The 13,407-nt window shown below is 43.4% G+C and overlaps 1 protein-coding gene across 2 annotated transcripts in view; it reads left to right on the top strand.

The window, feature by feature from the left end:
• BMPER (BMP binding endothelial regulator) overlaps positions 1–13,407 on the top strand; it is a gene marked incomplete at its 5' end in the record, with an annotated part of 262,209 nt that overhangs the window by 131,820 nt on the left and 116,982 nt on the right. For both annotated transcript variants that reach the window (XM_082662032.1, XM_082662031.1), the window contains one exon: positions 13,192–13,291. In XM_082662032.1, the coding sequence (XP_082518158.1) occupies positions 13,192–13,291 (100 nt within the window). The remainder of the gene's footprint in view (positions 1–13,191; positions 13,292–13,407) is intronic.

The following is a 13,407-nucleotide window of genomic DNA, read 5'->3' as shown; positions in this document are numbered from 1 at the left end:
GAAACATACTTTAAATGGCTAATCCTAAAGAGAGCAGGGTGGGGTTGAGGGTGCCGAAGGTTCATTTTTATCAGTAACTTCTATAGATTAAGTTCTGCGGGACACTTCAAGTACATTTCACAACAGCTTTGTAAGGAAAATGGCATTGTTTAGTAAATGCCATTCACTAAATAACCAAGACTCAGATTAAATAAACTGCCCAAGGTCACTCGTTTGTTAATTTATGGAGCTGGCTGGGAATTAAATTAATTTGACCCTATGTATTCGTAAGAACTAAGCATTTAATGAGCACTTATTTGTGTACCAGACACTGAGCTAAAACCTTTACCTCCCTCATCTTATTCTTTATATGAATTTGTGAGAGTGGGTATTGTTGTTTTTTTCTAATTTACAGATGAAGAAATTGAAACTTAGAGAAGTAAAGTAAATTGAGTGCAAAATAGTAAGGGATCAACCAGGGTGGGAGGGGGCCCTTAACCCCAGGATTTGTTCCTTTGAACCATGTGGGTTTCCAGTTTTCCTTCTAAATTTAGACTCTGAAACTTCCCGTGTTTGTACTGAGCTTAGGCACAGGGAGGCAGTGAAGGTTCATGCCTTCATGAACTAGGATTTCATAAACATTTAAAAAGTCATTATTTTCCCCCAGATTTTTGATTCATCACCCATTATCAGGAATTTGGTATCGTTTCCACATGCATGGATATTGTTAGTTCTACAACTCTAATAATAGATCAGATTTGGAGTTCTGAGAGACTGTTTCAGTGCAGAGACCTCACATCTAAGTATTCGATGAAGGAAATGGCCTCTTCATTAGGGTTTGCAGTCTTTTGCCCAAAACATTGGGATACATGTGTATCTGAGGCTCTCCTCCTTCATTCCTATTACCCTTTGGAGTTAGGAATGTTTGTGAAGAGAACCATTTAAAATATTTGCTATGCACAGTTTTGGTGCAATACTGCTCCTTTCATTTGCATGTGTTAAGAACTTCTCTGTTTTTGAAAGTGAAACTTATTAGACCCTTTGAGGACTATGGATTTTGTGGTTGCCCATAGCATATTTTATTAAATGAGGGCAACCATTTTCCAGGCAGAATTGATCCCAGAGAATGGGCCACTTGTGACTTCAAACTTAGTCTCCCTGGGAGGGTTTGCAAAAGAGGGAGTGAGCCTTGAGCCTAAAGGCTACCTCAGGCTAAACCAGTTAGAAGGTCAGTGGATCATAGTCGTTGTCCTAAACCACTGGAAACATCTTCCCAGCCCCAAAACACAAAATAGTCCTTGCACATGAGTGTATTTTTTTGCACAAGATGTATTTTAAGTAAAATGTATAACATAAATGTAAGTGTATTTTCCACCTTCGCAATTTTTGGAGGGGAGGTGGAAACGTTTTGTCTTGGTGTCTCACTCACAGAGTCCCTGAACAGACCTTATCAGATAGTTACTTAGAACACATAAAATTTTATATCTTACTAAAAATTAAGGGAAATCTTTCACTGCAAGGGCATTATCTATAATCTATACACTTGAGAATATGCCAGACACTCTTTAGATTAAAAATGTATTCAACCAATCTGAACTAGGAATGTTCTGATCATGAGTTGGTCATATAGTTTGAGCTACTCGTTTATATCAGTTCTCTGACCTTGGCATCCAAACTTTAATAGTTGATAAAGCTTTTTATACATAGCATAGATCAATTTAAAAAGTGACCCTCTAGATTTCCTGGTCAGAAAAGGGCTGGATGTTCCACCTTCAGTATGTAAACTTTCACTTAATCTGCTTGTTTTCAAGACACTGCCATCATCCTCTAGTTGACCTGTTATAATAAAATGGTGGGTATTTTTATTTTTATTTTTAAATTTTTATTTTTGGCTGCGTGGGTCTTCGTTGCTGCTTGTGGGCCCCCTCTAGTTGCGGCGAGCAGGGGCCATTCCTCATTGCGGTGCGTGGGCTTCCCACTGTGGTGCCCTTTCCCGTTGTGGAGCACTGGCTCTAGGCACGTGGGCTTCAGTAGTTGTGGCACACGGGCCCAGTAGTTGTGGCTCGCAGGCTCCAGAGCTCAGGCTCAGCAGTTGTGGCGCATGAGCCTAGTTGCTCCGCGGCATGTGGGATCTTCCCGGACCATGGCTTGAACCCGTGTCCCCGGCACTGGCAGGCAGACTCTTAACCACTGCACCACCAAGAAAGTCCCTAAAATGGTCGGTATTTCTGAAACACTGTCTCCCTGAGTCTTGGACATTTACCCCTCAAATATTCCTCTTCAGTACTGGTCTTTAAAGAGAGCCCCTGTGTGTGTTCTGAGTTGCTTGTCTCTGGTCCACTCACCGCTAAAGTCCTGACAGGTATTTTCAGTGGATCGGCCTTCCCCTGATTTCCAATCAAAGGTGCCCTTCCACTCTTCTGCCATTAGCTTCATAGGAACCATGGAAACTGTCCTTGGTTTTCATTGAAGCATTTAGGGTGGTTCCAGCAAGCCCCTGAACTTCTGTCCTAGCTATTGCCTGAACTGCTGTCTTTCTGTATCATTTTCTGAAATAAGGTACTAATCATGTTGCTCAGGTAGAACTTTTTTTTCATTCTTTTTACTAGAGTTAAGGATTTGACCTGTCCCATCTATTGTTCTTTATCCTTCTGAGATTAAAACCTCGGGGGTTGCTAGGCATATTGTCATATTGTTATAGAGCTGCTGTCCACTCAGACCTCATACATGACCTGGTAAACTGTTCACCCAGCTGCTGCCTCTCTGAGGTACCTATTCTCTTCCGGCTTCTCTAAAGCATGTTCTGGCCAGGACTACAAGACAATGCTTCTGAACGTCGCCTAAGATTATTCCAGGAGAAGCTCGATTTAACGTAACTCATTGTTTCTACAAGAGGCCAAACACTTCCTCTTTCTGCCTGGCCAATATATGAGTCCATTTGCCAGAGAATGTACCTATGCTTTGTCTATAGGTGCTATTTTATACTAGATATTGCCCACACTGATCATCTTTCTAGGAAGATGGCCAGCCTTCCTAGAAAGTAATAGAGGAAATATCTCTTTTCTGTGCTGGACAAGATTCCATCTTCTCCCATGTCTGTCTGCCATTGTCCCCTCTGTTTGGCATTGCCACCATTTTTCCACGCACTTTGATTCTCAGCCTGGCATAGATACTGCTTACCCCCTCTTGAATTACACAATATCATTAATATCCTGGAGGCCTCCAACGACAAGCAGTGTGGAGGGGAAGTGGGAAAGAAGGACCAATTCCATTTTCCTTTTTGTGTGTTTTACTCAATTATAGGAATCCCAAATCCGTGGACCTGTACTTGAATATTTCACAGTTCTTTTAGGCTTTACTTTCAGCATCGTTCTTCCCCAGGACCAACATGGACATCCATGGCAGTGGACTTGGGATGACATGAGTGACAGATGCCAAGCTATGTTTACAGTAATACCTTCCTTCTGTAACTAGGCTCAGTAACTTGGGGCTTCTGTTGTGCTGCATCTCTTCCTCTCTTAAGATGGGGTTTGCTCTCACAAGAAGACAAACAGGTGAACCTCTCTCTTTCACTGGACTTGCCCAAACATGTCAGAACACGAGCTGGGAGCCCTCCACCACAGCTGTTTCCAACAGCTTGTATGCTTCTTTTCCTTTGATCATATTGGGCCTAGATTACTGTTATCCCAAAAGCTTGCCAAGATTGAGTTACAGCCTGATTGTCTCAAAACACAAACTTAGAAGTGGTTGACAAGACCAGTACCCGGGGGGCATCACTAGTTTGAATGAATAGTTCCAGGAACTTCTAGTCTCCCTGGACAGTGTCCCCTGATGGAGGCCAGAGTGTTTATTGGGCTCCATGATTGTTGTACTCATGGCATTTTAGATTTTGTTAGAATTTTAGGGAATTGCCACTTGATACAAAGTAGAGAACTGCACATAGTAACGTATATTGAATGGAGATTCTGAAAATTTTCATTTAAAGACCACAGTGTCTAACGTTACAGAAACTCAGATGTGTGTCGCATGGATGAACAAAAGCCAAAATGCTGTGCCTCATCAGTTGCTATTCAGAAATTAAAACAAAGTTTAAATGTAATCTTATTTTTCTGTAGTGTGTTCAGTCATACTATATTTATGAAATATCTCAAAGACTTCTAAGTCTCATTTTGTCAATACAATAAGGGGATCCAGATTTATCTTAATTAAGATTAGTTTATTTCAAGGCGACAGATATTTTGGGGCCTTAGGAAACATTACTGGAGCACAAACGTTTTTGAGTTATTCCAGTTTTAACTGTCACCCCAACAAGTAGGTGTTTAACTGAAAACCAAACACTTCTGACGTTACTGTGGTCTCTCTGTGGAGCTGGGAAGACAGAGGTACTTGAGAAAGACAGAAGAAAGATGAACACAGCTTCTGCCCTCAGTGAACTCTCAACCCAGTTTGGGCAAATGATGCCGAAATCCAAACGAAAGATTGTGGAAACAAAATAAAACAATATATGAAGTATGTGGTATCCAAAAACTTAAAGGTCAACAGAAAGGTTTTAGAGGAGTAGTCCATCAGCAATGCTTGGGTTTCTGTCTGTGGGTCAGTATTTCTAGAGACGCTTGCGTCCATCAAAGGCTTTCGTATGGCTTCCTCCTTAGCGCATATCCAGCTTTGCTGCGGTGTAGACAGCCTGGGGAACATGAAAAATGCCCTTTCTCCTGCACAATGGTGTTATTTCCTTCCTTTCAGGAATGGCTCATAACTCACAGGAGGTGTGAGTTCTGAATGATCGTGCTTTTCATCTCGCTGGAATTGGGCCAGACTGTAGATAAAGCGTTTGATGTGTCAGCAGTAGGCTTGTAACAGCTTTGACTACCTACATGATGATGAAAGGTTGAACTTTGATAAAAATGGCAAGAAAAGGAAGAGGGCTCGTTTTCTTTCTTTCTTTTGCTGTTTTTTTTTTTTTTTCCTTTGGAGGGCAGTTGAGAAATGTCCTACCGGGGTGGTCTGGGAGGTCTCTGGGAATCTGAAACATCAGGAGGGTGTTCTCCTGTGGATTTGTTTGTTTATTTATTGATTGTTTCAGAGAGGGAACCCCCATGCTTGCCAGTAAGGCAGGGCCAGATTCTCAGGGCCCTTATCAGCAAGTCCTCCCTCTTTGCTCACTGAGCCCTGGAAAGAGGCATCGCATCCTTCAGGGCAGATCACTTCTGCTGCAACTGTCTCTCAGCCTTCAATACCTACCTGCAGACACCAAACGAACCAGGGCTGGCAACTCTGCTCTAATTCCCAGGTCTTTCCTTCCTTATCCCTCATGTTTCAGGGCATTTGCTCAGAGATCTCGGTCCTCCAGGGTGGTCTTAACTTCCTGCTTCTATAATCGACAAAGAAAGGAGTCAAATATTTGTGGAAACCCCCAACCAGTTGGAATTTGCCTCTAGCAGTATCCCAGTCTTATCAGTGATTTGTGTGTCTGCCTGCGTGGAAAGCTGCGTTAGGGGAAGAGGAAGAAGTTTGAAATTTTCTTTTTCAATGCAGAAACATTAAAAACAAACAAACAAACAAAAAACACAAAGCCCTGCCATGCAGCTAAGTGACAAGAAAGAGCAAAGGACCCAAAGAGGAAGACATGAATTTCACCTTTAAATATGAGGCTTAAGCAAACACAAGACGGAAACCCCCTTTGAAAACAGTGTTAGTGAAGAAATAATAAACACATTTACATCACCTATTTATTTATGACTCTAATATTTATTTCACAAAATTATGACCTTTGACTCTGCCTCCGTGGGCCCTTGAAGTCCACTGCTGTCTCCACAGCTGGGCTGGTCCTGCTCACCTGGGCTGAAAATAAGCCTTGAGCTGGCAGCAGGGGAGGCCTGGCTGTGGTACCACACAACCCACCACCCCCGCCCAGCTGAGGCCATGCAGGAGTTTCTCTGTAATTCCCTGCAAGTATCTCTGAATAGGATGAACACAGTCAAACCCTCTGGGAGTCATCTGTCTGGCCATCAGAGGACACTCAAGTTCCTGCAGGGCTCACTGGCATGGACCAGAGGGTGACACGTCATACAATTTGGTGGGAACTTCAATTTAAGGGCCCTGAAGAGACCTCTTGGCAAACAGGGTGGGTGTCCTCCTTCCTTAACACCAAAAAGTTGCTCCTGAAGACATCCAGCAGCACTTACGATCGCGGCCTGTGACAACAAGGAGAGAGTGAATAAGGTGAGAAAATCAAATTGTCTGGATTGAATGTCACCTTCTGAAAGGTAGAATGAAATACCTAGAGATGAGCATAGGAAGAAGAACACACAGGAAGTGACGAACGTGTTCAGTTCAGCAATCATATGACCGGGGTTTAAACTGAGATTCCTGGCTATCTTTTCCTTTCTGAAAAACATGGGAAAAAACTGGCTTGTTCAGTGAGGGAAAGGCTGATAGAACAGGTTATTATAGTGTGTTGTAGTGACATTAGACCTGGAATATTACATCTGGGACTGTACAGTGAAATTAAATGTCATTTCTTTAATAATAATTTTGTTAGGCAGAATAATGGCTCCCTGACTGCCAAGATGTCTACATCCTAATCCCCCAAACCTGTGACTGTCACATTATATGGCAAAAGGGATTTTGCAGATATGATTAAGTTAAGGATTTTGAGATGGGGAGATTATTCTGGATTATCTGGATGGGCCCTTTTTACAGGCGTCCTTATAAAAGGGAAGCAGGAGGGTCAGAGTCAGAGGAGATGTGGTAACGGAAGCAAGGGCCAGGGTCAGAGAGAGATTTGAAGACGCTACACTGATGGCTTTGGCGACGGAGAAAGGAGGCCATGAGCCAAGGGAGGCAGGCAGCACCTAGAAGCCAGAAGAGACGAGGAAACAGACTCTTCCGTAGAGTCTGTAGACGGAATGCAGCCCTGCCGACGCTTTGATTTTAGCCCAGGGAAATTGATTTCAGACTTCTGACCTCCAGAATTGTGAGATTATAAATGTGTGCTGTTTTAAGTCACTAAGTCTGTGTGGTAATTTGTTACAGCAGCAGTAGGAAACCAAAACAACAATACAATTGGACTGAGAAACGTTAATTGATGGGAAAAATAAAAGGAATTTGGCTCGGGCTGACTCTTAAAGCAGGTCTTGATTTTCTGACTGTGAAGGAAAAAAAAAGGTTTTTGTTTTTATCAGCCCAGTGGGCACTTCTCAGGGGTCATTGTTTGCACAAGATTTTCATGGGACAAAATAAATATCTTGGCCAAGCTTTGCTGACATATCCTTGACTCTTTGTGTAGAATCGAAGTTGAGTTTTGTTTTATGACTTGGAAACAAAAACCCATGCATAGCATAATGTTCAGCTTCTCGGGGTCGAACGTCTCCAGGATCCACACAGATGGTGATGATAAAGGCTGAATTGGACTCAGCACAGATGCCTTGGAGAAGCACAATTCAATCCCATCCATCGCAGGCACCCATTCCTTCCCTCCTACCCTCTGCCTCCACAAGCCTGAATAAAAGTGGCCTTCAGCTACCAGAGAGGTGAAATGGGACCCGATTCTTCTCTCAGAGAGAACCCCTCCACCTGAAAAATGTTCTCCATCATTGAGAACACATGTCTCGATCACATGTTACAAGCTGTGATGTGCACTAGCTGCTGGAGAAACTCACAAGAGAAATAAGCTTTAATCCCTGCTCGCTGGAAGCTCCTGTTAGTGAGGCATTTGCAACATGCAGTGCCTTGGACAGCAGCATCCAACTCAGCTGGGAAAGTTATTAAAAATGCAGATTCCTGGACTGTGGCTTGCGAAAACGTTGGTCTAGTGCAGTGGTTCTCAACTGGAATTGATTTTGTCCCCCAGGGACATTTGGCAGTGTCTGGAGACGTTCCTGTTTATAACAACCAGGGGATGAAGGGAGATACTGGCATCTAGTGAATAGAGGCCAGGGATGTTGCTAAACATCCTACGATGCACACAATGGCCTCCTGAAACAAAGACTTATCTGACTCAAAACATCAATAATGCCAAAGTTGAAAAGCCATAGTCTAGTGGGTAAGTCTCACAACCTCCCACACAAATTATTATGCCATGTGGTGTATACATATATGCCTATGTAGTGTGTGTGTATCTATATATACCTTTCTCTTTCTCTCTCTCTCCCATCGTAGTGGGCTTATCACCCACTATAATTTGCAGGTGACATCTCTGCCTTTGTCCACTCTACTTCTGCTCCCTCAGCCTCACAGCTCTCCTGCTGCCTCTCTTCTGCTTGGATTTCCTGTTCTGCACTGGCCAAGAACCAAGTCCTTTACCCCTGGAGTAATTGTCATGCTCCGCAACTTTACCAAAATAAATTTCCAGGTTGAAGAGAGGCATGGATAAGGACATCCATTTCTTTGGGGAAAGATTTTTGACCTAACCTGTAATTCAGAGTTGGTGCTCTGCTCACAGGTCAGCTCTATACCACTGGCTATTTTGATGTAAGAGTTATGGGTCACACATGAACTCTTTGCACCCAAGATGTATTTCTCCCCTACACTAACCCCTCCAGTTTTTCTCTCCCACTTTCCCCATGTTTATCTAGAATCAATGGAGAAGTCCATTTTCTTCAAGCAATTGCACATTGGGAAAAAAACTGCTCCAGAATGTGGTTGAGTGTAGTTGATTGGTTGTAACCGGTTAGCAATGCACTGCTGTGCTTCCCCCCGCCTCCCATTAGGGGCCCACACTCTGTTTCCCGGTCAAGGGATGAGTGCCATGTCACATGCTACAGAAAGGTTTCCAGCCCCCAATTCTCAGCAGCCCTCAGGGGTGGGAGAAGCATCCCACATGCACATGGCTGTGGTTTTATCATCTTGCACTCATCACTATATTCAGGAAGATAGATTTTTTTTATTATTATTACGCAACAGAACTCTTGCTCTAGGGTAAACTTTGACACAGAGCAATTGTGTTCTTGACTAAATCAGCTAAAACAAAAATAAGAAAATAGACCTGGAACAAGTTTCATGTTTTTCTTTTAAAAACAGCTACTTTTGGAGAAGCACTCACATATGTAATTAGAACAAAGGACCACTTCTAAAGAACAAACTTGCCTTCTCAAGGAATGGCAAATGGTGAAAATTGTAACTCACCAGTATGGTGGAATTTCCTAGCTTGCCTCTTCTTGTTGACCAGATGGGAATAGGCATTAGTCCTTATGCATTTTAACCATTTAGAAATTTTCAAACATTTGACAAGAATACATGGAATACTAGGAATCCTGCCAGCTTTACAAATTGAAGTGGAGTGTTGCTTTTTGAAGTATCAGCACCAACGTTTAATTGGTACCCAAAATATTCAAAACCCAAGGAGATACAAAGGTAAGGGGATGCAGACAGCCCTGAACTCTGCCATCTGATCAGCACCCTGTAGTTAAAGTGCTCTGAAAAATTCATCTGGATTCTGGAGCTCATTCTGTGTGGCGGCTCTTCCCTTCATTCAACGAATTTTTACTGAGATGCTTCCTTGAGCCCATTACTCTCCTTTTTTTTTTTTTTTTTGCGGTACATGGGCCTCTCACTGTTTTGACCTCTTGCATTGCGGAGCACAGGCTCCGGACGCGCAGGCTCAGCGGCCATGGCTCACGGGCCTAGCCGCTCCGTGGCATGTGGGATCTTCCCGGACCGGGGCGCGAACCCGCGTCCCCTGCATCGGCAGGCAGACTCTCAACCACTGCGCCACCAGGGAAGCCCCCATTACTCTCTTGAAGGATATTAGGCTCAAAGGATTGGTTCCTGCCCGTACCATAATCTAGCTTAGAGGCAAAACCGGTGTCTCTCAGGGTTAAACGTTTATGTATGTGTCAAAAATACAGGAATACAGATGAGAAAAGAAGAGGTATGGGAAGATGGAGGAGGTTACTGGGAAATGAAGGCATCTAGAAGACTTCACAGATGAGAAGAGGTGTGAAATAGACCTTGAGTGAAGCCCGATTTCCATAGGGGTTAATGATGGGGGGAGAGAGGGAAAGAGGCATGTAGAAAGAAGATAGAAGGCATAAGATGTTCTTGGGGACAGGAAAGAAACAAGATACACAGGAACCCTCTCTCTGTGTTGGTGTTGGGAGGAAAGGAGATGAGAGAGAAGATTATGGGGTATCTTGACAAAGTAGCCTAACTGCAGTAACAAAGAACTAATGCATCTGCGTGTTTTAACAAAATAAAATTTATTTCTTGCTCATTTAACAGTTCCTTGCACGTGTTTAGTGGGTAGATTTCCATATGGTGACTCAGAGAAGCAGGCTCTTTCACTTTGTTGCAAGGTTCTTGCCGTTCTCACCATTCAGCTGGCTCTCCTTCCAGTAGGGAGAGAAAGTGAGAGCATGGTGCTTTGAATGGGAGAGATTTTTATGAGTCAGGCCTGGAAGTGTTCTACATTAGTTTCATCTACCTCCCATTGACCACCCCTAGCTGCAAGGGAGTCTGAGGAATGTAGATGGGCTCTGTGTCAGGAGAAAAAGGATTCTACACACACATACTCACTTCTACATTGACTTTTAGCTTAAGTGGGCTGAACTTCCTCCTGAATGCAGTGGTAAGTCATCCCCCACCTTAGCATGGGGGCACGCTCCATAAAGAATGATTTTTATATGTTATATTCACTGCTGTATCCCCAACATATGGTAGACCTTGAATAAGTCTTTGATCAAAGAATGAAACAGTGGTTGGATGCTGGAAAGGAGTCTTGGAGATATTGAACCTCCCAGGATGGTTTAGTGTAAGAGAGTTGAGGCAGGGAAGCCAATTAGAAAGCGATGGCGATAATCTGATAGAGCCTGAGTTAGTGCGGTTACAATAGGAATTAGTACATTTTTAGAACCAGACATATTTATTTCTGCTATTTTAACTTTCTTAGTTTACAGCAGAGCCCCAGCTTATAGTTTAACCAGAGTCCCTGCTGAGTTGAAATCACAGAAGCAGGTTGTGAGCCGAAAGGGCCTGGGACTTTCTTTGGAGGTATTAATTGGAATGCAGCCTTGGGACTTGGGCTATGCTACAGTACTGCAACCCAAACAAAATAAAACCCGACCAAACCAGCAAACCCAGATTGGAGTTCAAGTTACTTTAACAGACTCTTGGGAAACACAAACTGCAGTTGTATTATGTATGCAAAATTCACTCTTTGACCTTATTGTAAGGAAAATTACTGGAGTACACACAGTCTTTGGCCAGCTTTCCAGTGTGTTGGACAAGTTAACGGCTATGCAGTTATGCAATATTTTTCTTAAATTTTCATTTTAAAGTATGCTTGAAAAATAGATGCTTATCCAACAAGAACAGAGAATATCCATGAAAAGAATACGTTCTCTGTGCACCTAAGAGAAGCTGACACCCAGGCAACCTCGTGTGGCCCAAGGCTTCATGATTTTAGGAAGTTGCTGGCAGATGAACTTCTTTGAAATTAAAAGCTAAAGAGAGCATTCTGTCCTCCCTCTAGATTTGACTTTTGTGGTTTATGTATAAGCTGGGGCAGACCTCACAGTATGACCTAGACTCAGGTTATGCGCCTGTGAAGTCTGGTGAAAGGCCAGACTTCAGGATTATGCAGAGTTGAGTGAGGAACCTCACTGAGAACAGCCAGGGATTCCTAGGAGAGTTTTAGCGATTCTTGCTGATCTGGAAATAATGTAAAAACAACAGAAGAGCTTTTTGTGGTATTTTCGTGTGTTTTCTATTGGTTTGGGGAAGAAGCCAACATTAAAGTGGCTTAAAAATAATAAATATTTAAAAAGACATAACGTGCCCTACCCTTTTCATCCATTCCTACCAAAAAATAAACTATCATAATGAAAATGGCAAGAACAGGAAGGGAAAGCAGAAACAACAGGCGACAGTAGTATGCTAGGATGGGAAGGATCCAGACGGCTAATGTCTGGTGTCAATACAGAAAGTGCTGGGGAAGGTGTGAGGAAACGCCACAAGGGAATCTTTCCCTTGCGAGTCCCAGGACTCTTTGAAGCGTGAGCTCCTCATTTCCTGAGGTCTCTCGAGATAGAAATTCCAGGCTTGAGACAATGGGTACTTTTTAGGGTCTACTAGTTTGGTTTCTAGCTCAAATCCTAGAGAAGCCAATTCATTGAAATTCCATTTGCCTAATGATCTATCTACCAAACTTACTGATTTTTCTAAAGAAAAAACCTTAATTATTCCCAAATTTGATAGCAATTCATAGTGCACAGGATGGTTTTCACACGAGCCTTGCAGAGTTATTGGATGTAAATTGACTGGAAAGCACTTTTCTTTTTTTCTGCTCCAGCTTTCTGAAGATTCAGTTACAAGTTGCTGAGGCTGGAAAAACAGGGGTCCCTGCTGAGGGATAGGGAAGGGGGAGTTGGTATGCTCATCTTCACATCCTGGAGAGGCGAGAGATGCTGACGGGCAGAGAAGGAGGGATGCTGAGGAAGAGAAGAAAGGAATGGGTGTCAGAGGTGATAGATGCTGGAGGACAGAAGGGGTCAAGGATGAGGGGCAGGGAAAGATTTGAAGGCTCTAGAACATCTTCCAAGGCTGCTAAAGCTCTGCCAGTCCTTCTAATATCGATAATCATAAACCTTCTACTTACTTAATCGAAACAGGTTTGGTTAGCTGGGCGACTTCAGTGAAATGGTTCTTCCGAACATTGGCTTTCAGTATATCCATTTTCAGCAGATTGGCTAACTTCCCCAAATCCGAGCCTTGCTGAGCCACTCTAGCAACACCTTTAAGGTGTGGCCAAAAGGGAAGCCTTCATGGAGGAAGCTGTCAGCAGGACAGAAGAGGACACATCTCAGTTAAACCCCAATAGTTGCTTTGTTGCATTGGGCTTGGAAAGAGAGCCCACCTCGTTTGGGTTTGCCCGAGACTTCCCTGGTTTTAGTATTGAAAGCCTCAAATCTCAGGCAGACTGAGATGGTTGGCTGGTCTTAAGAGGGGAAAAGGTAAAGAAAGGTGGTGGTGACTGGGGAGAGGTGATGCTGTAGCCATCTCTTTAGGGGTGGTCGGTCTTCTCACGGGTATCATTCATGGGGCTTACAGGGAAGATCAAAGGATGCCTGGGGACAGTTGCACAGATCTGAGCAGTCACCCCAGCGACCCAGCACCAGGAAAGGCCTAGGTTTGTTCCAGATATCTTGTTTAGACAATATATATATATGCAAGTACTTTTCTAAATGTGCTTTTTTCTCTTTCTCTTTTCTTCAGGGAGGCAGGACACAGTGCGTGAGAGAAGTCTGTCCCATTCTCTCCTGTCCTCAGCACCTTAGCCACATTCCCCCAGGACAGTGCTGCCCCAAATGTTTGGGTGAGTGACTGTTTGCAGGTCAAAGAACAATGTAATTTTTTCTTGGAGTTTCTGCTGAGAGTCGTCATCCACTTTGTTATCTTGAGGTTCTCAAATTGTGCTATTTCGTGGCTTCT

This window comes from Grampus griseus (assembly GCF_964374135.1).
Source record: "Grampus griseus genome assembly, chromosome: 9".
Taxonomy (NCBI): domain Eukaryota; kingdom Metazoa; phylum Chordata; class Mammalia; order Artiodactyla; family Delphinidae; genus Grampus; species Grampus griseus.
The sequence above is the reverse complement of the archived record's forward strand: the minus strand, read 5'-3'. Positions and strand labels throughout refer to the sequence as shown.